Below are 20,848 nucleotides of genomic sequence, written 5' to 3' on the forward strand. Positions count from 1 at the left end.
GAACGGTCTTTGCGGAAGGCGGAAAGGGGTGGGGAGGGAAAAAAATCCCTGGAGGTTTGGGGTCCATTTGGAGGTGGCAGAAATATCGTCGGATGATGTGGTTTATGCGAAGGTTGGTAGGGTGGAAGGTGAGCACTAGGGGGGTTCTGTCCTTGTTACAGTTAGAGGGGTGGGGTTTGAGGGCGGAGGGACCGGATGTGGATAAGATGCATTGGAGGGCATCTTTAACCATGTGGGAAGGGAAATTGCGGTCTCTAAAGAAGGAGGCCATTTGGTGTGTTCTGTAGTCGAACTGGTCCTCCTGGGAGCAGATAAGATGGAGGCGGAGGAATTGGGAATATGGGATGGCATTTTTGCAGGAGGTAGGGTGGGAAGAGGTGTAATCCAGGTAGCTGTGGGAGTCGGTGGGTTTGTAAAAAATGTCAGTGTCAAGTCGGTTGTCATTAATGGAGATGGAGAGGTCCAGGGAGGGGAGGGAGGTGTCACAGATGGTCCAGGTGAATTTAAGGTCAGGGTGGAATGTGTTGGTGAAGTTGATGAATTGCTCAACCTCCTCGCGGGAGCACGAGTGGCGCCAATGCAGTCATCAATATAGCGGAGGAAGAGGTGGGGAATGGTGTCAGTGTAACTACGGAAGATGGACTGTTCCACATAGCCAACAAAGAGACAGGCATAGCTGGGGCCCATAGAGGTTCCCATGGCTACCCCTTTGGTCTGGAGGAAGTGGGAGGAGTCGAAGGAGGAAATTGTTAAGGATGAGGACCAGTTCGGCCAGAAGAATGAGAGTGTCGGTGGAAGGGTACTGTTGGGGACGTCAGGAGAGGAAAAAACGGAGGGCTTGGAGGTCCTGGTCATGGCGGATGGAGGTGTAGAGTGATTGGATATCCATGGTGAAAATGAGGCGTTGGGGGCTGGTAAAACAGAAGTCTTGGAGGAGGTGGAGGGCGTGGGTGGTGTCTCAAACGTATGTGGGGAGTTCCTGGACTAAGGGGCATAGGACAGTGTCAAGGTAGGTGGAGATGAGTTCGGTGGGGCAGGAGCGACTGCTTGTCCATGTTAAAGAGGAGGCGGCTGGAGTCTTTGGGTGGAATAATTTTGCCATACAGACTTCCTTGGAGGCACAGGACAAATATCCCCTGCCCTAGTTTTGCTCCAGTGAAAAAAAATGTTTTTTTTAAAAACAATTATCAGTTTTTAAGAATTCCCTGTGTTGCAGGCAGGAATAAATCAGCTTCATGGGTTTCAGATACAGATATAATAATCTAGCACCAACTTCAAATACACAGTCCTGGTGCAAAGTCTTCTAATGCAGGAAAATATATCATTAAGGACACTAACATAGCAAGTGTATAATGTGGACAACTTTAACCAAACTTAAATGAAATAAATGAGTCCGACATGCTGCCTTTTTGCTTGAATATGGCACGATAAATTAATGCAGCAATCTAACATTCATTAGGTCCTCCTATCTACACCCCACACACAAGTCCATTAATGGGGAAAAGCTTTCAAGGCTTCTGTCATGACTGCTCTGAAAATTTCCAAATGGGAGGAATTCAAGAATAAAATACACTGACTTGTTTGTTGATCTTTCCTCCTTTCTTTTTAGAGTAACTCATCTTAGCTTGGTACCAGCCCTGTTAGTGTTCAGAAATTTCTAAGTGTAGTGGACTTCAAAATTATGGTAGACAAGAAGGACAAACATCACAAGTATGGAGATTCAACCTCTGCCATGACAATTAAACACTGATCAAATGGTAACTAGTCATATCAAGAGCACACGAGTATACAGCTTTGTGCAAATATCATTAGCACTTACCTATGCTACGGTTGCACAACAGGTATTATTCCAACGACTGCCCAATTCTTGAATCAGTTACTATTTAATTTATAGTTATTTTAAGACTCATTTAATACATTTGAGAATAATATCTTAAAATAAGTAACACAATCATTTAAGATTACATGCAAGTGTTATCCTGCATTTTAAATTATATCTAAGGGTTTTCTGAAGATCAGAAAAAGCCGAATTAAAGTTTATCTAAGCAATTATTGGACAAAGAAATGGCTTCTATTGTTTGCTCTATATATAATTAAATGAGAACCACTTAGATATAAGACAATGTCATTGAACAAAAATGCAAAGGTTACATTGACAACACAAGGCTACTGTTTATTCATGACCAAAAACAATACTTCGGCTGCTGAAAGCATAACTATCCTAAAATATGACCTGTTGCATATTGATATTTTCATTTCTGGTTATATATTCAAATAATTATTTATGTTATGAGAGGAATGTTTATTTGTTAAGAATATCATTAGTTTAATAAATAATGAAAGGATATGTCAAATGCAGTTACAAAGATAATTTGAGATACTTTCATATTGCAAAATTGCATTCCATGGTTTTTGTAAAAACTTGTTAATCTAAAAATGGCCATGATTATTGATTCTGGTGTGTGGTGTTCACTTGATACCTACAAAAACAATAAATTAAGTGAAACCACTCATGAATAAACAACTGCATGACACTTTGGCTAGATTTTAGAATTCCTCCTTTGCCTTCTGTTGACAATAACAATAGGTCCAGAAATTCTCACACTGCAATTTCAGGCAATGCAGGGAAATTTTAATATGACCGGGAACAGAATTAAATAACAAAATAGTTCATAACAAATGGGCACTGTTTAATTGACTTCATTTATGCTTTGTGCTTGCTCAAGTAATGGCTGTTCAGGCAACAGCCAATGTTTGTGTACTCTACCTTGGAACCGAAGATTGACTGATAGTCTGAATGCTGATGCAGATATTTGTGCAGTCCTTCAGTACATCAGCCTATCTTCAATTCCGCAGTTCCGTACACATGAAGATTTACTGTTACGTTTTGGTCACCTTATGAATATTGAAAAAATATAAAGATAAAGAATTACATTACAATTAAATTATTCTTGAGTGAAAGCAATTTAAATAGAAGCTTTAAAACTGAGCAGGTTCAGCATTTGCCACGTTTATCACAGTGGCCAGTGTCAATTTAGTATTACATTAATATAATGGCAATAATGTATTAAAAGAGTTTAATTCTTTCATGCAAATAGTCAGAGAAGTTTAGTCTGTTTGAGCAGCTGGGAAACAAATTTATATTGTTCTGTTACCTATTGTAAAAGTGAGTTTCTCAAGAAAAACTTTAATTGTTCAAATATATCCAGAAAGGAAGATTTTAATGGATATAATCAGAAAGATATCTTAACAAAAAAAATCATTTAATCTGTATAATTTGTGGAAGAAAAGCGCAGTACATATCACACACACATCCTTGACAACGTACAGGTAAGGAATACCGAATAAATTCTATCCACCGTACAGTGCATTTTAAGTTAGAGATAGACATCCCTGAGTGGATTTGTATTAGCCATGCAGTACAAGAAAATGAATGCTATATTAAATTTTCCATGCCTTCTTAGTACAATAATGATTTCCCAAGTAAGCAAACAGATCTTAGACTCTTAATCAGACCTCTCATTAAATTCTCCACCTCCTTCTCCAGAGAAAATTCACTTTTTAAACTGCTCCTGCTTTCGCTCATCCACTCTGACTTATAAGAATATCAAATATCTACTTTAAAAAAAAGTACAAAAAGGATAAAGCCACAAATGTGGAACTTCAATTAATTTAAAGCCCCAATCAGTAAAGAATAAATCCTTAGCAGATCTAATTATCAGAGCTCTCAGTAGACCTCAGCAGACCAGCCAATCTTCCCGCTGTTTGAACAGCTTGATGAACTAAGGGACTGATGGATATCAAATCATTTTGTTTAATTTATAAATGGATTTTCCCCTAATACTTAAATTATCATCAGTACAACACCATCAAAATGGGAACATCCTGAATGCAAAGTCTGCAAGCAGTCTGGAAAGAATCCCAATGAGTAATGTTGCTTCACTTCATTCCCCCCTGATTCATATAATTAAACAGCAAGGAGCAGAGTAGGGGGGGGGGGGGGGGGGGGGGGGGGGGGCAAGTCTGTGTAAAATTGTTGCATGCATTGCTTTTGTTAATTTGAAGTTGTATTCCTATCTGATGTACTGCAGAAAACATAAATATTGTACAAAACAGAAAAAAAAAACAGGAATTACCAATAATTTAAAAATTATATTTTAAAAAGTGCTGTGCTGAACATGAATGTCACAAATTGCAAACAGCTTTTTTAAAACTAGGACACACTCAAAATAATATCGGAATTTCTTATATTCTTACTAATAAAATATTTTATAATTTTGGTAAATTTATTTCCGTCATTTTTTCAGTTCAATTAAGTCAGGTTTGCTCAATCAGTTCTGAACATTGAGCAGTAATATTATATGGAATCTTAACTATATCTAGGTTTATGCTTCCCTCTGGTCTTCATATCAGTAAATAGAGCTCAATCATTTCACAAAGGTCTAGCCCTCAATCCTGTCCTTTTCTCATTGAAATTCCCACCTGGCTCAGGGGTCTCAGACTGTGAGGACGAAGATGCTGAGCTGGCTCCATCCTCTGCGGTACCCTGTGAGAGAATGCCTCGCCCTGGGGGAAGTTTCATGCCCAGCTGCTCTGCCATCTCCACATGGTCTCCAGGGTGGACATAATCAAACACACTGCTGCCTGTCAGTTCCACCTGAGGGGGCAGAAGTTAAAGTCTAACATCAGCATTCACTTTTCAATCAAATCCACAATACTTAAGAAAATAACGGCTGTTAGTTGCTACTTTAGAGTTGGTGAAACTGAGACAGAATACGTTTTGCTTACTGAACACTAATCCAGAACCTCTGTAATTGCATGGAAACACTTCAAGTTAAAATGCACTTTTAATCATTTTATTAAACTAAAAAGAATCCAGAAATAAAATTTACAAGTTTGGATTAATGAACATGTTCTCCTTGGTTATTATTAGCCCCTGCAGATATTCCTCACAATTTGTTCTCAGTGCAAATTGATGTTGAGAATCCTCATTTAAGAGCATTACTTGCATTAGATAACCAGGTAAGTTATTTTCAACTTGACACTGCTCCCTCATTCTGCAGAACCTGACTTAACACTAACGCCCCTCACCCCCATCGACCACCAGGCCCGACCCATCCTCTCCACCTGTCCTCCATCAGATCCAATTTCTCCCATGCACCCCGAGGTACTCTGAACAGTGCACCGTTTTACCTTGCCCCCTTGCACCCTGCCATCCTGCGCATGTGGCTCCCTACTACTTACCTGACAGTGTACCTCCTACCCATCTGATTGCCTGACCCAAATTCATCTGTCGTCCTTTCCCTGGCATATTACCCTTTCCCCAGCTGGCCACTGATCCATTTGGTAGGTACCTAGCCAGTATTCTACTAACCTGGTCTCTTACCCACTATTCATTTGGCATCCTATCCATGGGATACTACGTCCTTTCCATCTTTAATTCTTCCCAGCTAGAATTCTACCTACATGGCATCCTGTTTATCTGGCACACTACCCTCGCAACATCCAAACATAACACTTACCTTCTGCACTGATGATTTGAGAGCAACTGACAAAATGGCAATCTGTACTTTTCAAGTTCAGAATATGGTAGCTAACCTTTGTGTAAAGAGATAGCTATTTGTCTCCCTTTGATAGTTTTGTGTTATTAAAAAAAGTATGGCCCCATCTTTCTGAGGTAGCCCTGAATGAATCTCCTGTCAGAAATGTGGAGCTCCATTCTTTCATACAAAAGAAGAGCTGAAGATTTGCCACTCCTCAGAAAATCCACTCCAATATTTCTTTTCTGTTAATCTTCATCATAACAGTAGACGTATTCTAAAGATGTTATGAGTTACAAAACATTTTTCCAGAAACTATAAGCATTTATAATTAGACTAAGTGTGCATATGAGATGATGAGAGATGTTTATTATAAAGACTGAGGGTTATAATACATTCAGGATCAAATGTTCACTAGCCTTAAATTAACAATTGCCTAGCAGAATAAGCATGAATTGAGGTTAGCAAAACATTTTATCTTAAAAGCTATTTCGTGCCAAATATAGTGGGTGAGAATAATTGAAAAATAGTAATTTAATTAAATTTATTTAGCTTTGTTTGATAACAACACACTTTTCTGAAAAGTGCTTATGTCTGCTTCATTATTCTGTCAGATCCCTCATCCCTCAAATACTGCCTCAATGTGTCCATTTTGCACAGGTTTGACTTGATCCCAATTGTTAGTTGAGCAATGGGGGTGCTGGGAGGAAACAGTAAGGACATTACAACCAATACTGAAGTACTGATAAAAATTATTAATCTTACTGGTGCAAACTTATGGTAATGTGATAAATTGATTAATAATAACCAACTTTATATTTGTTATTGTGGTGTGCCATGGTACTGGATGAAGGCATTGAGGATCTGAGCAGGAACTGTTTTCCTTCACTCACTTTCGCCATACAATACTTTTCCATTGTTATATCATGAGCAAACTGCATTCAGTACAACAAGACGCTCAATTAATTCTTTCTGAAGCCATTTTCAAACATGCTAAAACTATGCTAAATAAATACCAAGCACTTTCAATTTAAATTTAATTACAAGATTAGCTTTTTGCTAATAATTTATCTTTATTCCATTGTTTAAAAGTGACCGGTTTGACATTTACAGAAATACATATGCAGTATTGCACATTTATGTTTAAATTTTGACAAAATTTTAGAGTTTTGTAACTGGAGATTATCAAAGAAAGAAAGTTGAAGTTCAGATTATTAAAAACAGACAACTACCAAATGGAATTCTGAACATCAGAGAAAAGATTTATTTTATTTTGTCACAACTGGATGTCTTGTTCTGACGGATCAGCTACAAACCACTTGGATGAAGTTTTATTTGTTGGCCAAAATAATCAACTCTGAAGAGATAACTATTTGATTTAATTTCAATGTTGAAATTAGTTCTGCAATATGTTTGAAGTCTATGTACAAGACTCTATTTTAGCTATTGTGAGGTGTATATTTATGACCATATTTGTCCTGCAGAAAACTCGACTATTTTCCCAGTTACAAAAATTAAAACAATGAATATTCAAATTATTGACTGCAGCACCCATTTCTGTTTGTTAGTTCCACACACTCAGTTTACTGGTACTTTATTCTTCACCATGCACCATTTTCTAACTGAGATTATGTGATTTTTCTTTCCTCAGAAAATGTCGGTTCCACTGCTCAATCACTAAATTTGTCACCTATTTAGAAGTAAAATCATTCTTAATCAGCACCTTGCTTTGGAATTGTTTCTCTTTTGCTTGTTTTGACTGTTTGTACAGTCCTTGTAGGGTATTTTGAATATGACATTCATTTTCCTGGCTGTTGGTACAGAATTTAAACAACAAACCCAAACAAGAAGTCACAACACGCCCAGAGACTCTGGCCACACTACTGTACATCAAAGACATCTCGGAGATGACAACCAGACTACTCCAACCCCCTGGCACCATGGTAGCCCACAAACCTACCAACATGCTGAAACAGCTACTAATGAACCTTAAGGGCCCTGTACCAACAGCCAGCAAAACAAATGCCATATACAAAAAACCCTGCAAGGACTACAACAAACACTACATCATACAGACAGGCAGGAAACTAGCCACCAAGATACATTAGCACCAACTAGCCATCCAAAGACATGACCAACTATCACTATCATCTTTACACACAAATGAAGAAGGATACCACATTGACTGGGACAACACATTCATCCCAGGATAGGCTAAACAAAGACATGCACGGAATTCCTAGAGGCCTGACATTCAAACATGAATTCCATAAATAAACACATCGATTTGGACCCCATTTACTAACCTCTGAGAAAAAGAACCAGAAATGATACCACCCCTTGCAACAGACCAAGACACAAATAGAAAACAGGACAGAACACCAGCACTTCACCATGATGTTACTGAGCATGGTGATAAACGTCTGAGAATAAACCTACCACCTCAACAAGCAAACCTACAACCTGAACCTCTCCTGAGCTATAAATCTTCTCAAAAATCATACTTGTGTATCAGACATATTTTTTGATTTGGTCATTTATTATATTGTTGTATAATTTTGCAAATTGATACGGAGCCATGTGAGCCCAATGAGAAGGTCACATGTAAAATCTAATCAGTAACAAATGTGAATTCTAGAAATTAACAGTGGTATGGAAAATCAATTTGAATTGCATACTAAAGTACTGAAACCCAAAGTAGGAAGTACAGTTGTAGTACCCTGAGACGGTCCAGCTTTGAGTCCCATGTCAGGACATGTTTTGGAAGTTATGTTTGTATTGTCACCAGACAGCTTGATTATCAGCCTATAAACCATTCCTGTATGACTGATAGTGGCCAGTAAGAGTAGGACAGTGTCTGCTTTCAGCCACACTGCAGAAGGCAATGTCAACCCACTTGGCATTTTGCCCATAAGTCCATGGCCCAGTAATCATAAATTAGAATGGGAGAAAAGACAGACAGAAATACAAAGTCTCTGATGATTTACTATTGTGGCAACTGTTCTGAATATATATTCCTTAGCGTTAAATTTTCATCATTACCTGATAGCAATCTGGCAGAAATATTGCCTGCCTGATTATCATTCCATTGAGCTCAGTGAAAATCAGGTATTGAAGATGAAAGGTAAGTAAGGAGGTCTGCCAGATTACTACAGAATTTAGAATGATTTATGATTGTGTTCAATTCTAACGTGGTACAAAGGTACTGGTGTTGATATTAGTTGTTCAAACCTAACGTTTAGGATTCTGAATTCAAAGTAATAGACAGGAACTGCCAGATAACTAGAGGAGTTCTTAACCTAGAGGGCAATGAGATAGAATTTGATGAATTCCTGTTGCATATAGATTGCATATAACTGGTGAAATTCATTGCCATCTGGGTCATCAGAATTTTAAAATAGTATTTGTACATTTTTAATGCTAATCATATTACAAGAGCATTAATGTTAAATAAAATATATTAACAAAAATGTGTTGTTGGAAGATTAGTTGATTTACTTGGCCAATCTAAAAAAAATCCTTTAAATGCCTGTGTACCTACTATTCAAGGAATATCTGAGAAGTAATTTACAATGTTCTATTTCATAGTTGTAAAACGACAGTGTGCAAGCATTACAATTATAATTTCCTTTTTGAAAATTACTATACAATTTCAGCCACAAAGCCTAACTAGTATGCACATGACAACTAAATCAAGGATCTTTCAGCTTGATCCCTTATGTATTAGCCAATTCTTTTCCCCATCTCCTCAGTTTTACAAATTGTATTTTATTCCAGAGACAGCAAACCACCAGAGTTTAGTCATTTAATAGCAGAACCAAACTGCCATTACTTAGCTAAAAGTCCAGAAAACTATTACTTCCACAATATCAAGGCAAGATTTGGCTGAATGATCACAAAATCCTTTTTGTTTTCACTGTTTCTGTTACCTACAACACAAACAAGACAGAACTTAGAACAAAGACAAGTATATTCGTGATTGCTTTGAGAAAAACACTTTTCTCCTGCAGTTGTTATTTGTCTATTTACTTTAACATAACAAGACTTAAAACAAAACTATTGAAAACACAGTTCTTGCAAGAAACTAGGGAATTACAAACATTGATTAGTCTTGTATGAAGTGCTTCTGTCATAATTTAAACAAAAGAATTTGTGAATGGTATTGTTTACTTTGGCATTTAAAATTGTTTTATCTTAACTCATATATACATGTAATAAAGAGAAAGATGAACATACCAGAGAGAAAAATTCATTTGCATAGTGCTGCTCCTTGGTAATATTCTGTGGCATCGCCTGTCCTGGGGAATCAATGTCCTTTACAAGCCATGCTACACTAACAAATAATTCCTCTAAAAACTTTCAAGTGAACATCGAAAGCTTATTCAGAGACAGAGATAAAGGAAGTTGGAGATAAGGCTAACTGTCAATACTTTGGAAATACTTCCAAAACGAGAAGGACTGCATAAAGCTGGCCAGTTAAGTTAAGGAGTTAAGTCATCATTAATTGATCACTTGATGGGTCAAGGTCATCCATGTGCCTTCTCCTCCAGAACTTAATTACTGAGGTGTTGAGAAGGGAGGGGATTTCTCTCCGCAGCTAATACTGCCCTAATATTTACCCTTCTTATCACTTACAGGGACAGCAGAATCACACTCTTGGAGAAGGCAGGCTGTTCAGAAATAATGTCCTAATTGAGACAAATCAAATAGTATTAAAAACCTGACTTGGCATTCAAATTTGAAGAAATCGAGAGGATTATTTGGGGAACATCATAACTAAACGAGCATGCTCCTTTGAATAAAAACAAAAAAAACTGATAAAAATGCATATCCAGAAGACTTTTACAAATTAAGAGGTGATAGTGAGACAAGGGAACTCTTTAAAACTTGTGAAAGGCAAAATTAAGGCCCTTGTTAAATATGGATCAACAAAATTCAACGTGCTTTTTTTAATTCACATGTGGGATGTGGGCATCACTGGCCTGGCCATTCCCAGTTGTCCTTGAGAAGGCAGCTCAGTGCCACTTTGGGTTTTACTGGGTGGAAGGATAAGATGGGTCAAATGAGCTTTCTAATTTGCATTTATTTGTGACTTTATGAGATTGGGATAACAAAACCCTAGATGGAATTTAGTACCCTCCCCCGAAGTGTGTCGGAGGTGGGAGCGTTTAATTAGGTTCAGGCCATGCCTTTCTATCTTTTCCATGATTAAAGATTAAATTCAGAGCAAGTGGGCTCTGGGGCAGACTTCTTGACTGGTTGCCAATTAAGTCTTTCAAGTAGGCAATAGCCTTATCATGGCACCGTTGATACTGAACCAGCAGGTGAGGGTGGAAATCAGGGAGATTTGAAGAGTGGGGGACAGGACTCATTCATTAGAGGACAGAGGAACTTCATATTGAGATAAGAGCTGGCTGAGAGTCATCCACTACCCTTGCTACTGAATATCCTCCCCCCTCATGATACCTGTCACTCAATTGTGACCCAATCTTCTTTGGCAATCCAGGGCTCATGTCTTCTGCTGACATTGCAATATTTAGCCCTCGGATTGGCCAGCTAATCTCAGGGGTGAGACTTGCATCTCTGTCCATATCAATGCTGGATACAAAGAGATAAAAAAAGGAGCCGAAATAGGCAGTTTGACCCCTTGAAGCTGCTCTTATCATTTAATAACATCATGCCTCATCTGAATATAATCTTAACATTTGTCCACCTCTCTCTTAAAAATATTCAAATGTTCTGATTCCAATGGATTCTTACAGAGAATTCCAGAGACAAGCATCCCTCTGATTCAAGAGTGGCTCCTAGTTCCAGATTCTTCCATAAGAAGAAACATCCTTTTCACAGCAACCTGTCAAGACCTCTCAGGATCTAACATGTTCAGTCACATTGCCTCTTCATTTTGTAAATTCAAGTGGATAAAGCCTTTCCAACCTCTCCTTATTACACAAGCAACCCATTGTATTAGTAAAGCTCCCCTAAACTACTTTCAATGCAAGCATATCCTTCTTTAGATAGATATACTAATACAGTACTCCAGATTCAGTCTCACCAGTGCCCTGTATAACTGAAGCATAACCTCACTTCTTTTATCTTCAATTCCCTTCACAATAAACAATAACTTTCTATCAGCTTTCTAATTACTTACTGCACCTGCAGACTAGCCTTTTGTGATTCATGCATGAGAACACTCACATCCTGCTCCATCTTAGAGCTCTGCAATCTCTCACTACTGAAATAATATGATTCTTTTTTATTCTTTGGCCAAAATGAAAACTTTACACACAATATATTCCAATTGCTAGATCCTTGTTCAAGCATTTAACCTATCTATATTCCATTGGAGCCTTCTAATTCCTCTTCACAACTTACTTTTCTAATCTTTGTATCATTAGCAAATGTACACACATTACTTCAGTCCTTTGAACCAAGTCATTTATGTAAATTGTAAAAGTGATTGAAATTTTAATTCAGTTATCTTTCCAGAAAAGAGGAAATGCGAAGTTCCCACCGGCTCTCCAGCTGACAGGCAAGACCCACGTCACATACACTGAATAACTGTTGGTTTTTGAAAGGTGAAAATAGCTCGAATAGTGTTTTTTTGAGAAGGTGGACAAAAAAGCTCAGATTCACTACTGTATCATCTTATACAGTTCTCAGTCTATTTGAGCTATTTGAAGTTCATGGTACTAGCAATGGAAATAGACAATAGTCCTTGATTTTTTCCATAAATCTTATTATATTCAGTGGGAAGTCGTGAGACTTTTATTTAATAATTTTAATTTACGTACTGCCAAGGACTCTTGGAAATATGTATAAAATCTCAAACTAACTTTAAAAATGTAAAATGTAAGTGCATCTTGTCATTTCTAAAATTGCAAGCTCTAAATGCATTGTGAAATCCTAAAGGCAATACTGAAATGACATGATTTGGAGATGCCGATGTTGGACTGGGGTGTACAAAGTTAAAAATCACACAACACCAGGTTATAGTCCAACAGGTTTAATTGGAAGCACACTTGCTTTCGGAGCGACGCTCCTTCATCTATCACCTGATGAAGGAGCGTCGCTCCGAAAGCAAGTGTGCTTCCCATTAAACCTGTTGGACTATTACCTGGTATTGTGTGATTTTTAACTCTGAAATGACAAGTAGTATCTTCTTTGAATCAAAGTACATGCAAGTTTAGTGGGATTGCAAAACAGCAGAAGACAACGATCAAAACAGAATAAAGTTAACTGACAAGCATCTTTGACTGTTGAGTGTTCTTTCAAATATACAATGCAATGCAACCTTTCAAAATTCAGTTCTGTAACACACATATGGATGCATGCACTTTTCATTGTTCAATCAATTTAACCCATGTCGTGATTTTCTATACATTGTAAAAGATAGCATATTGCAATATTCATTGCTGACAGCAGAAAGAGGTCTATATAATTTAAATTCTTGAAATCAGAAAAGAGGTAGGGATTATTGTCTGTCATTGCACCAAAACTCTCAGATATCTGGTTAAAAGTTCGCATTGGAAATGAGTTTCATCAATCTGACTAGGGCAGGGTTAAAGCCCTTAGCAACATGCTTATTTTGTAGAAGGTCACTCAATAATAACTTCCTTTGCCCTCCAAGCTTATTAAGACTGACTGGCATATATTAATAAAAACCCCTGATTTTCAGATCATAAAAGTCAGACACAGACTTATTTTAATTCTAACATTAAGAAAGGAACCCTTAATTAGCAGGGTTTCAAAATGTCAGCTTCTTCTATTAGCTGCTCTGGTCCATCAATGCCATAATCCGGACTGTCAAATTTCATCACATGATAGACAGGTTTCTGGCTGTCTTTTTTTTTAAAAAATATAAATCAGATTGACTGAAGCCATGTGATTCTAGAATCACATGGATGACTATTTCCACAACAAAAATGTTTCTTTTAATAAGCCTAATGTTGAATTTTGTTATTGCTACTCTAAAGCAAATTGTGGAATTTTCCCACTATAGATTTGTTTCCAAAACAACAATGATCAAGTGGATTTAAATGGAGATTTGGCTCTGAAATTTCTGGTTGAACTTTATATAGTTGTTCCTGAAAATCATTTTTAAAGCCATTAACACATCTAATGATGTTATTTCTTTCATCTTCAGTTTTTAACTGAATTATAGCAGTGCAATTTTGATGTGCACACTTTGCCTTCAGACTTTTCTTGCTCATTTATACTTGATGCATTCTCCTGTCCCTCCTCTGCTTTAAAGATTTCAAGCTGCTGTCTCATTTATAACAGTAGCTGCATAATAAATGGATTGTTGATGCATTTGATCTCAGCTCACCAATGTACTTAGTCAATGCTACACATCATGATAAACCCGATAACAGGAAGTATGGATCATATAGTAACAATGTGGTATTTGAACATACACTGAATTAACAATAATGATGCCTTCCATTAAAGCTTCAATTTAACTGCATTTTTAAAACATTTAAAGATATTTTGAGTTAAGCTAATAGTTTATTTTTTAGATGTGTGAAAAAAACCTCACGTACTTGGACTCAGAAAATGGGTCATAGAGGAATATATATTCTTTCATGTGTTACATTAAAGTGAGATTTAATTTTGACCTTGGAGTATTGTCATTGCAGAGCAAACAGAATAATTTCTTAAATCAGACAATACAATGTAATCAATTAAACTGCCTTGACCACTGATTCAAAATATTTAAACTTTGAACTTGACCCAGACTGGACCAAAAAAAATTACTTTTGGACCTATTTACATCCACTTTACTAGTTGTTTTTACAATAAACAATGTTAATCTTGAATTAATTAATGTATAAATATAAAAAGTTGACTTACTGGAGCCTTCCTCCAGTTATATTATTGGAATTATGAGCTCTTTCATACAATAGAGATATCTCCAGTTAATCACTGCACGATACAACTTTTTATTGCTATTAACGGAAAAAGGGTTTGAAATTTTTTTAAAAATCAGTCATACAGATATATAGCAGGAAAACAGACCCATCGGTTCACATCATCCATGCCAACCAGATATCCGAAATAAAACTAGTCCCATTTGCCAGCATTTGTCTCATATCCCCCTGAACCCTTCCTATTCATATGTTGGAATTGTACCAGCCTCCACAGGTACCATTTCTACTGGCAGTTCAATCCATACACGCACGACCCTTGTGTGTGAAAAAGCTGCTTCTTGGGTCCCTTTTAAATCTTTCCCCTCTCACCTTAAACCTACACCCTCTAGTTTTGGACTCCCCCACCCCAGGGAAAAGACCTGGTTTATTTACTCTCTTCATGCCCCTCATGATTTTATAATCATCGATAATGTCACCCCTTAGCCTCTGACCCTCCAGGGAAAATCATCCCAGTCTATTCAGCCTCTCCCTTTAGCTAAAAATCCTCCAACCATGGCAATATTGTTGTAAATCTTTTCTAAACCCTTTCAAGTTTCACAATATCCTTCTGATACCACAGAGACCAGAATTGAACTCCAAGGTCTCTTTGTTCAGCAACACTCCCCAGGACCTTACCATTAAGTGTATAAGTCCTGCTCTGATTTGCCTTTCCAAAATAGAACACCTCACATTAATCTAAATTAAACTCCATTTGCCACTCCTCAGCCCATTAGCCCATCTGATTAAGATCCTATTGTCCTCTGAGATAACCTTCCTTGCTGTCCAAAGCACCTCCAAATTTGGTCTCATCTGCAAACTTACTAACCATACTTCCCATGTTCACATCCAAATTATTTATATAAATGATGAAAAGCAGTGGAACTAGCACCAATCCTTGTGGCACACTACTGGTCACATGCCTCCAGTCTGAAAAACAACTCTCCACAATCACCCTCTGCCTTCTACCTTCGAGCTAGTTCTGTATCCAAATAGCTAGTTCTCCCTCTATTCCATGTGATCTAACCTTGTTAACCAGTCTACCATGAGGAACCTTGTCAAATGCCTTACTGGAGTCCATTTAAATCATGTACACTGTTCTGTCCTCATCAATCCTCTTTGTTACTTCTTCAAAAGACTCAATCAAGTTTGTGAGACATGATTTCCCACACACAAAGCCATGTTTACTATCCCTAATCAGTCCTTGCCTTTCCAAATACATGTAAATCCTGTCTCTCAGAAATCTCTCCAACAACTTGCCCACCACTGATGTTAGGCTCACTAGTCTATCGTTCCCTGGTATTTCCTGAGCACCTTTCTTAAATAATAGTACCATATTAGCCAACCTCCAGTCTTCTGGCACCTCAGCTGTGGCTATCGATAATACAAATATCTCAGCAAGGGGCCTAGCACTCTCTTCCCTAGCTTCCCTCAGAGTTCGAGGTTACACCTGATCGGATCCTTTCTGCGTTTCAAGATGTCCAGCATCACTTCCTCTGTAATAGGGACATTTTTCAAGATGTCACTATTTATTTCCCCATGTTCTCTATCTTCCTTCTCTGCAGTAAAAACTGATGCAAAATACTCATTTAGTATCCCCCTCATCTCCTGTGGTTCCACGCATAGGTGATCTTGTTGATCTTTAAGGGGCCCTATTCTCTCCCACGTTACCCTTTTGTCCTTAATGTATTTGTAAACTCTCTTTGGATTATCCTTAACCCTATGTGCCAAAGCTATCTCATGTCCCTTTTTGCCCTCTGTATCCAAGAATACCCCTACTATTTTTATACTCTTCTAGGAAATCGTTTGATTGCTGCTGTCTATATTTGATATATGGTGCCTTATTATTCTTGTCAAAAACCTCAATTTCTCTGGCCATCCAGCATTCTCAACACCTACCAGCCTTGCCCTTCACCCTAACAGGAAGATAGTGTCTCTGGACTCTCATTATCTCATTTTTAAAGGCTTCCCTTTTTTGATTCCATTCCCCATTCCTGCATCAGTTTCAGACTGATCACTTTCCTCACTATCTCACTGGGTCCCCTGCCTTTAATATTTTAAATCCTTCTGAGCAGCTCTAGCAAATGTCCCCACCGGTATATTAGTCCCCTTCCAATTCAGGTGCAATCCATCCTTCTTGTACAGGTCACTTCTACCCCTGAAGACATTCCAATGATCCAAAATGTGAATCCTTCTCTCATGCACTAACTCTTCATCCATGCATTCATCTGCTCTATCCTGCTATTCCTACTCTGATTAGCTTATGGCACTGGGTGTCATCCAGATATTACTACCCTCGAGGACCTACCTTTTAAATTCCTGCCTAACTTCCTGGATTCTCTCCTGGATTCCTACCTCGTTAGTTCCAATGTGTCCAATGACCTCTGGCTGGTCTCATTCCTCTTTGAGAATATTCTGCACCCCCTCCAAGGTATCTTTGATCTTGGCTCCAGGGAGGCAACACACCATTCTGACATCTCGCTGTAGTCCACAGAATCATCTGTTCCCTACCACAATCGATTTCTTGGAATTAGGTGTACCCCTCGTTACAGTAGAGTCAGCCTCGGTACCAGAAAACCAACTGTCAGTGCTACATTCCCCTGAGAGTCCAGTACCCCCTACATTTTCCAAAACAGCATTCTTGTTTTGAGATGGGGGTAGCCCTGCACTATCTGCCTCTCTCTCCTACCTTTCCTGGAGGTCACCATGGCATAAAGTTTATGTTTGCAGTTGTCATAGTGATGAAAATGTGTTATTTTAATTTAATATTAGTTTTGTAATTGGCCACAAAATTGCTCAACTTTATCAATGGAATTAAGTTTCAGCCACTGCAGGGAAGCATACAACAAGAAAAACCTTCATCCATGCAGTCTATCAGCTTTTCTTTGGAGTTACAAAATAGTGTAATTTGTGAACCAACACCAACAAACTATAGTGATACTAGTTATCATAAGAAAGCCTCAGAAATACCCATCTGATGCTACTTTTTAAATATTCTTAACAAACAGCATGACATTTTGGGCTATGCGCATCATGTTGAGGTTCAACAGCATGCTGCAAACCACCAAGAATCTTGAAAATTGATAAGGCCATCTTGCATGTTGGCTGAGAGGCAATTCCATGATTCTGCAAGGCCTGTCCAGTACCATTTGCCTTATGTGCAAAGGTACAGGCAGAAATCAGGAGGCTAGAGAGTGCAGGAATCATCAAACCAGTCCAGTTTGTGGAATGGACAGTAATGGTCTTACTGATTATGAAGATTGACAGGTCAGTCCACCTTTGTGGGCACTTCAGACAAATGATAAACTGCCTTTTGCATATCCAATTCCTTGCATCGAGAATTTATAGGTAAAATTAGAGGGGGTGCAGAGCTGTCTTTCACAGAGCTAGACATAAGCCATGCACACCAGATTCCCAGAAGTATGTTATAACTAATATGCATAAAGGTTTATACCAATATATGAGGTTGCCTTTTGGGATATTATTAGCCTGTGCCATTTTCCAGCAGACAATGGGGAACATTTTACAAGGTCTACTCCAGGTTACCATTTATCTGGATGACATGCTAATAACTGGGAAGACCAATAAAGAGCATTTAGAGAACTTTGACATAGTACTTAAACATTTCTCCAAGGCAGGTGTATGCCTTAGGAGGGAAACATGCATGTTCTAGGCACCCCACTTGGGCTACAGAGTTGATAAAACCATGTTACATTTGTTGAAAGATAAAGTAGGAGCAATCAAAGGTGCTCCGTCTCCCACATCTATAACAGAGCTTCGGTCTTTCCTTGGGTTGGTGAATTGTTACAGAAAATTCATAAGAAATCTGGCCTCTATCCTGGTACCTTTACATCTGCTATTGAAATTGGGTCAGTCATGGAAATGGTCTCGTGGCCAAGATACAGCCTTTTGGAAAGGGAAGAGTCAGCTATCAGCGTCTAAGGTGCTGGAATTCTATGATCCCAAGTGAGATCTGGTACTGACATGTGATACCTTCTTGTATGGTATCAGGGTTGCGTGGGCTCACTGGTGGTCCAGCGTAATGGAATATTTGATAGGATATGCTTCCCAGAATTTGATTGATACAGAAATCAAATACACCCCGACAGAGAAGGAAGGTTTGGTGGTCTTTTTTTGGTTTGAGAAATTTATGGATGTAAATTTGCAATAATAACTGACCACAAACTATCTGGGAGACCAAGTGGCAAATGCAGATGCTTTGTGTGTCTCCCACTGACATAAACACCACTGGTGGTGCCACTACCAGAATAATCCTTTCTGTTTTAAACCTTCTGGACACTCTTCTGTACATCACTGACAATATCAGACTGTGGACATAAAAAGATCCCACCCTGACAAAACTTAACCAGCTGGTGATGGGGAAATAAAAAGGGCCATCAGAACCAGCACTGAAACCTTTCTGAACCCTATGAGACCAGATCACAACTGAGGTCAGCTAATCATTATGGAGAGCAAGGGTAATTGATCCAAGCATAGGTCACTGCCAGATATTGGCTGATGTCCACTAGGGTCATCCAGGGGTTTTCAAAATGAAAATATTAGCGAGAAGTTATGTCTGATGGCCAGGACTGGACGTTGATACAGCCACATTGGTGGGACAGTGCCCAGTGTGCCAACAGGGACAAAAATCATTGCCAACAGCTCCCCCACATTAATGGGAATGATCAGATAAACCCTGGACTTGGTTACACATTGACGCATTCCTGATGAAGGGCTTATGCCCAAAATGTTGATTCTCCTGCTCCTCGGATGCTGCCTGAACTGCTGTGCTTTTCCAGCATCACACTCTTAGCTCTGATCTCCAGCACCTACGGTCCTCATTTTCTCCAACATATTAACTGTGCCAGTCCTTTCATGGGCTCTGTTTTTAGCCATTGTGGACCATTCAAAGTGGTTGGATGTGCAGGGGATGATGTTTGGAAAGTTGAGGGCATCTTTTGCAATATACGGACTCACAGACAACTGCCCATCATTTACCAGCAGGGAGTTTGAGTATTTCCTAACTTTGAACGTAAGGGCAGTTCCATACCATCCAATGATCTGGCAGAAAGAGCAGTCCAAACTTTGAATGCATGCTTCAGAAACAGCCTATAGCTTCACTCAATGCCAAACTGTCCCGCTTCCTGTTTGATTATAGGACCATCCCTCATGCAACTAAAATGACAGCTCCAGCAGACATCTAATGGGGAGAAGACTCAGCACCAGGTTAATCCTGCTCTTCCCAGACAGGGACGGGGGAGATGGTGAAACGGCATCAGGAACAACACCAGACACAACACTTCTCAAAGTGTCAGAGACAGTTACTTCAAGCTTGGTGCTGAAACCATGGGAATGGACCTGTATGGTCAATGCGAGGTCAGGTCCTGTGACATACAAAATTCGGGTAGGTGAGGTGGTTCTGAACAAGCATGTGGACAAGCTGCAACTTCACAAAACAGGGCAGGAATAAAGCATATCTGGCCCATCTGAACATCTAGCAAGGCTGTCAGAACCCGTGAGTTGTCCCCCTCTGTCTAGTGCCGAAGAAATCTCTGGAGCATGAGATGGACACTGCAGATATTACAGATTTAATGCCTTTACCACATGAAGAAGATTTATGGCCAAGACGCTCCACGTGCAGGAGGCAGGTTATGGTGCGGTACACTTTGTCCAAGGCAGAGTCAGAGGAACCAGACTTGGGAAAACACCCAGGGAGAAGCTACAGGAAAAATAACAGGCCTAGGTCCCAGGACTTGGACGGGGAGAGATGGAATGATTGGACTGAGGTCAGCCATGTACACCTCCATGGAATGAGTTGCCTGATTGAGGCTGTGAACCTGATCTAAACAGGGAGTCCTGGCTGGCAGATATTAACAGGGGTGTGAGTTCTGCTCACTCTAGAAGCTGGCTCTGTGCTACCTGTACCAGTATCTTGTACTATGCACATGTAAATAAAGGGTAATTTGGTATCAGAATATCAGCCTTCATGGAGTTATTTCACAAAGTATTCATAATATTATAAATAGGAAAAAAGTCCTAATGTTGCCTGTTGATAAATAGTGAAAGCTGTCTTTTTTTTTTACTGAATTTCTGAATATTTTGAGGAACAAAATGATATTTTCTTCTTTTCTCCTGAAACACAATTCCTTGATACATTTTCTAGATGTAATAAAAGCAGACCGAATTTATATGAAGCAATCAAGAATGTTTTCACTTAAGTAAAGGGACACAAAAGTCAGTGTATGCAGCAAATTATGCACACCCTGAGTATAAATAGCAGTCAATTTCAAATATAAGTAGTGATCCGATTACAGCATGGTTTTACTTTGAAAATGATACTCAAGGTTGCAAGTTTAAAATAATAGTTTGCATTTAGATTGCAAGCGTACTCAGGTCAACTTAATT

The 20,848-nt window shown here is 38.7% G+C and overlaps 1 protein-coding gene across 5 annotated transcripts in view; it reads right to left on the reverse strand.

Annotated features, from left to right (window-relative positions):
- Window positions 1–20,848, reverse strand: part of LOC122553698 (neuronal PAS domain-containing protein 3) — a 1,311,564-nt gene that overhangs the window by 186,968 nt on the left and 1,103,748 nt on the right. For all 5 annotated transcript variants that reach the window (XM_043697886.1, XM_043697885.1, XM_043697888.1 and 2 more), the window contains one exon: window positions 4,483–4,657. In XM_043697886.1, the coding sequence (XP_043553821.1) occupies window positions 4,483–4,657 (175 nt within the window). The remainder of the gene's footprint in view (window positions 1–4,482; window positions 4,658–20,848) is intronic.

Source organism: Chiloscyllium plagiosum, chromosome 10 (genome assembly GCF_004010195.1).
Source record: "Chiloscyllium plagiosum isolate BGI_BamShark_2017 chromosome 10, ASM401019v2, whole genome shotgun sequence".
Lineage (NCBI taxonomy): Eukaryota > Metazoa > Chordata > Chondrichthyes > Orectolobiformes > Hemiscylliidae > Chiloscyllium > Chiloscyllium plagiosum.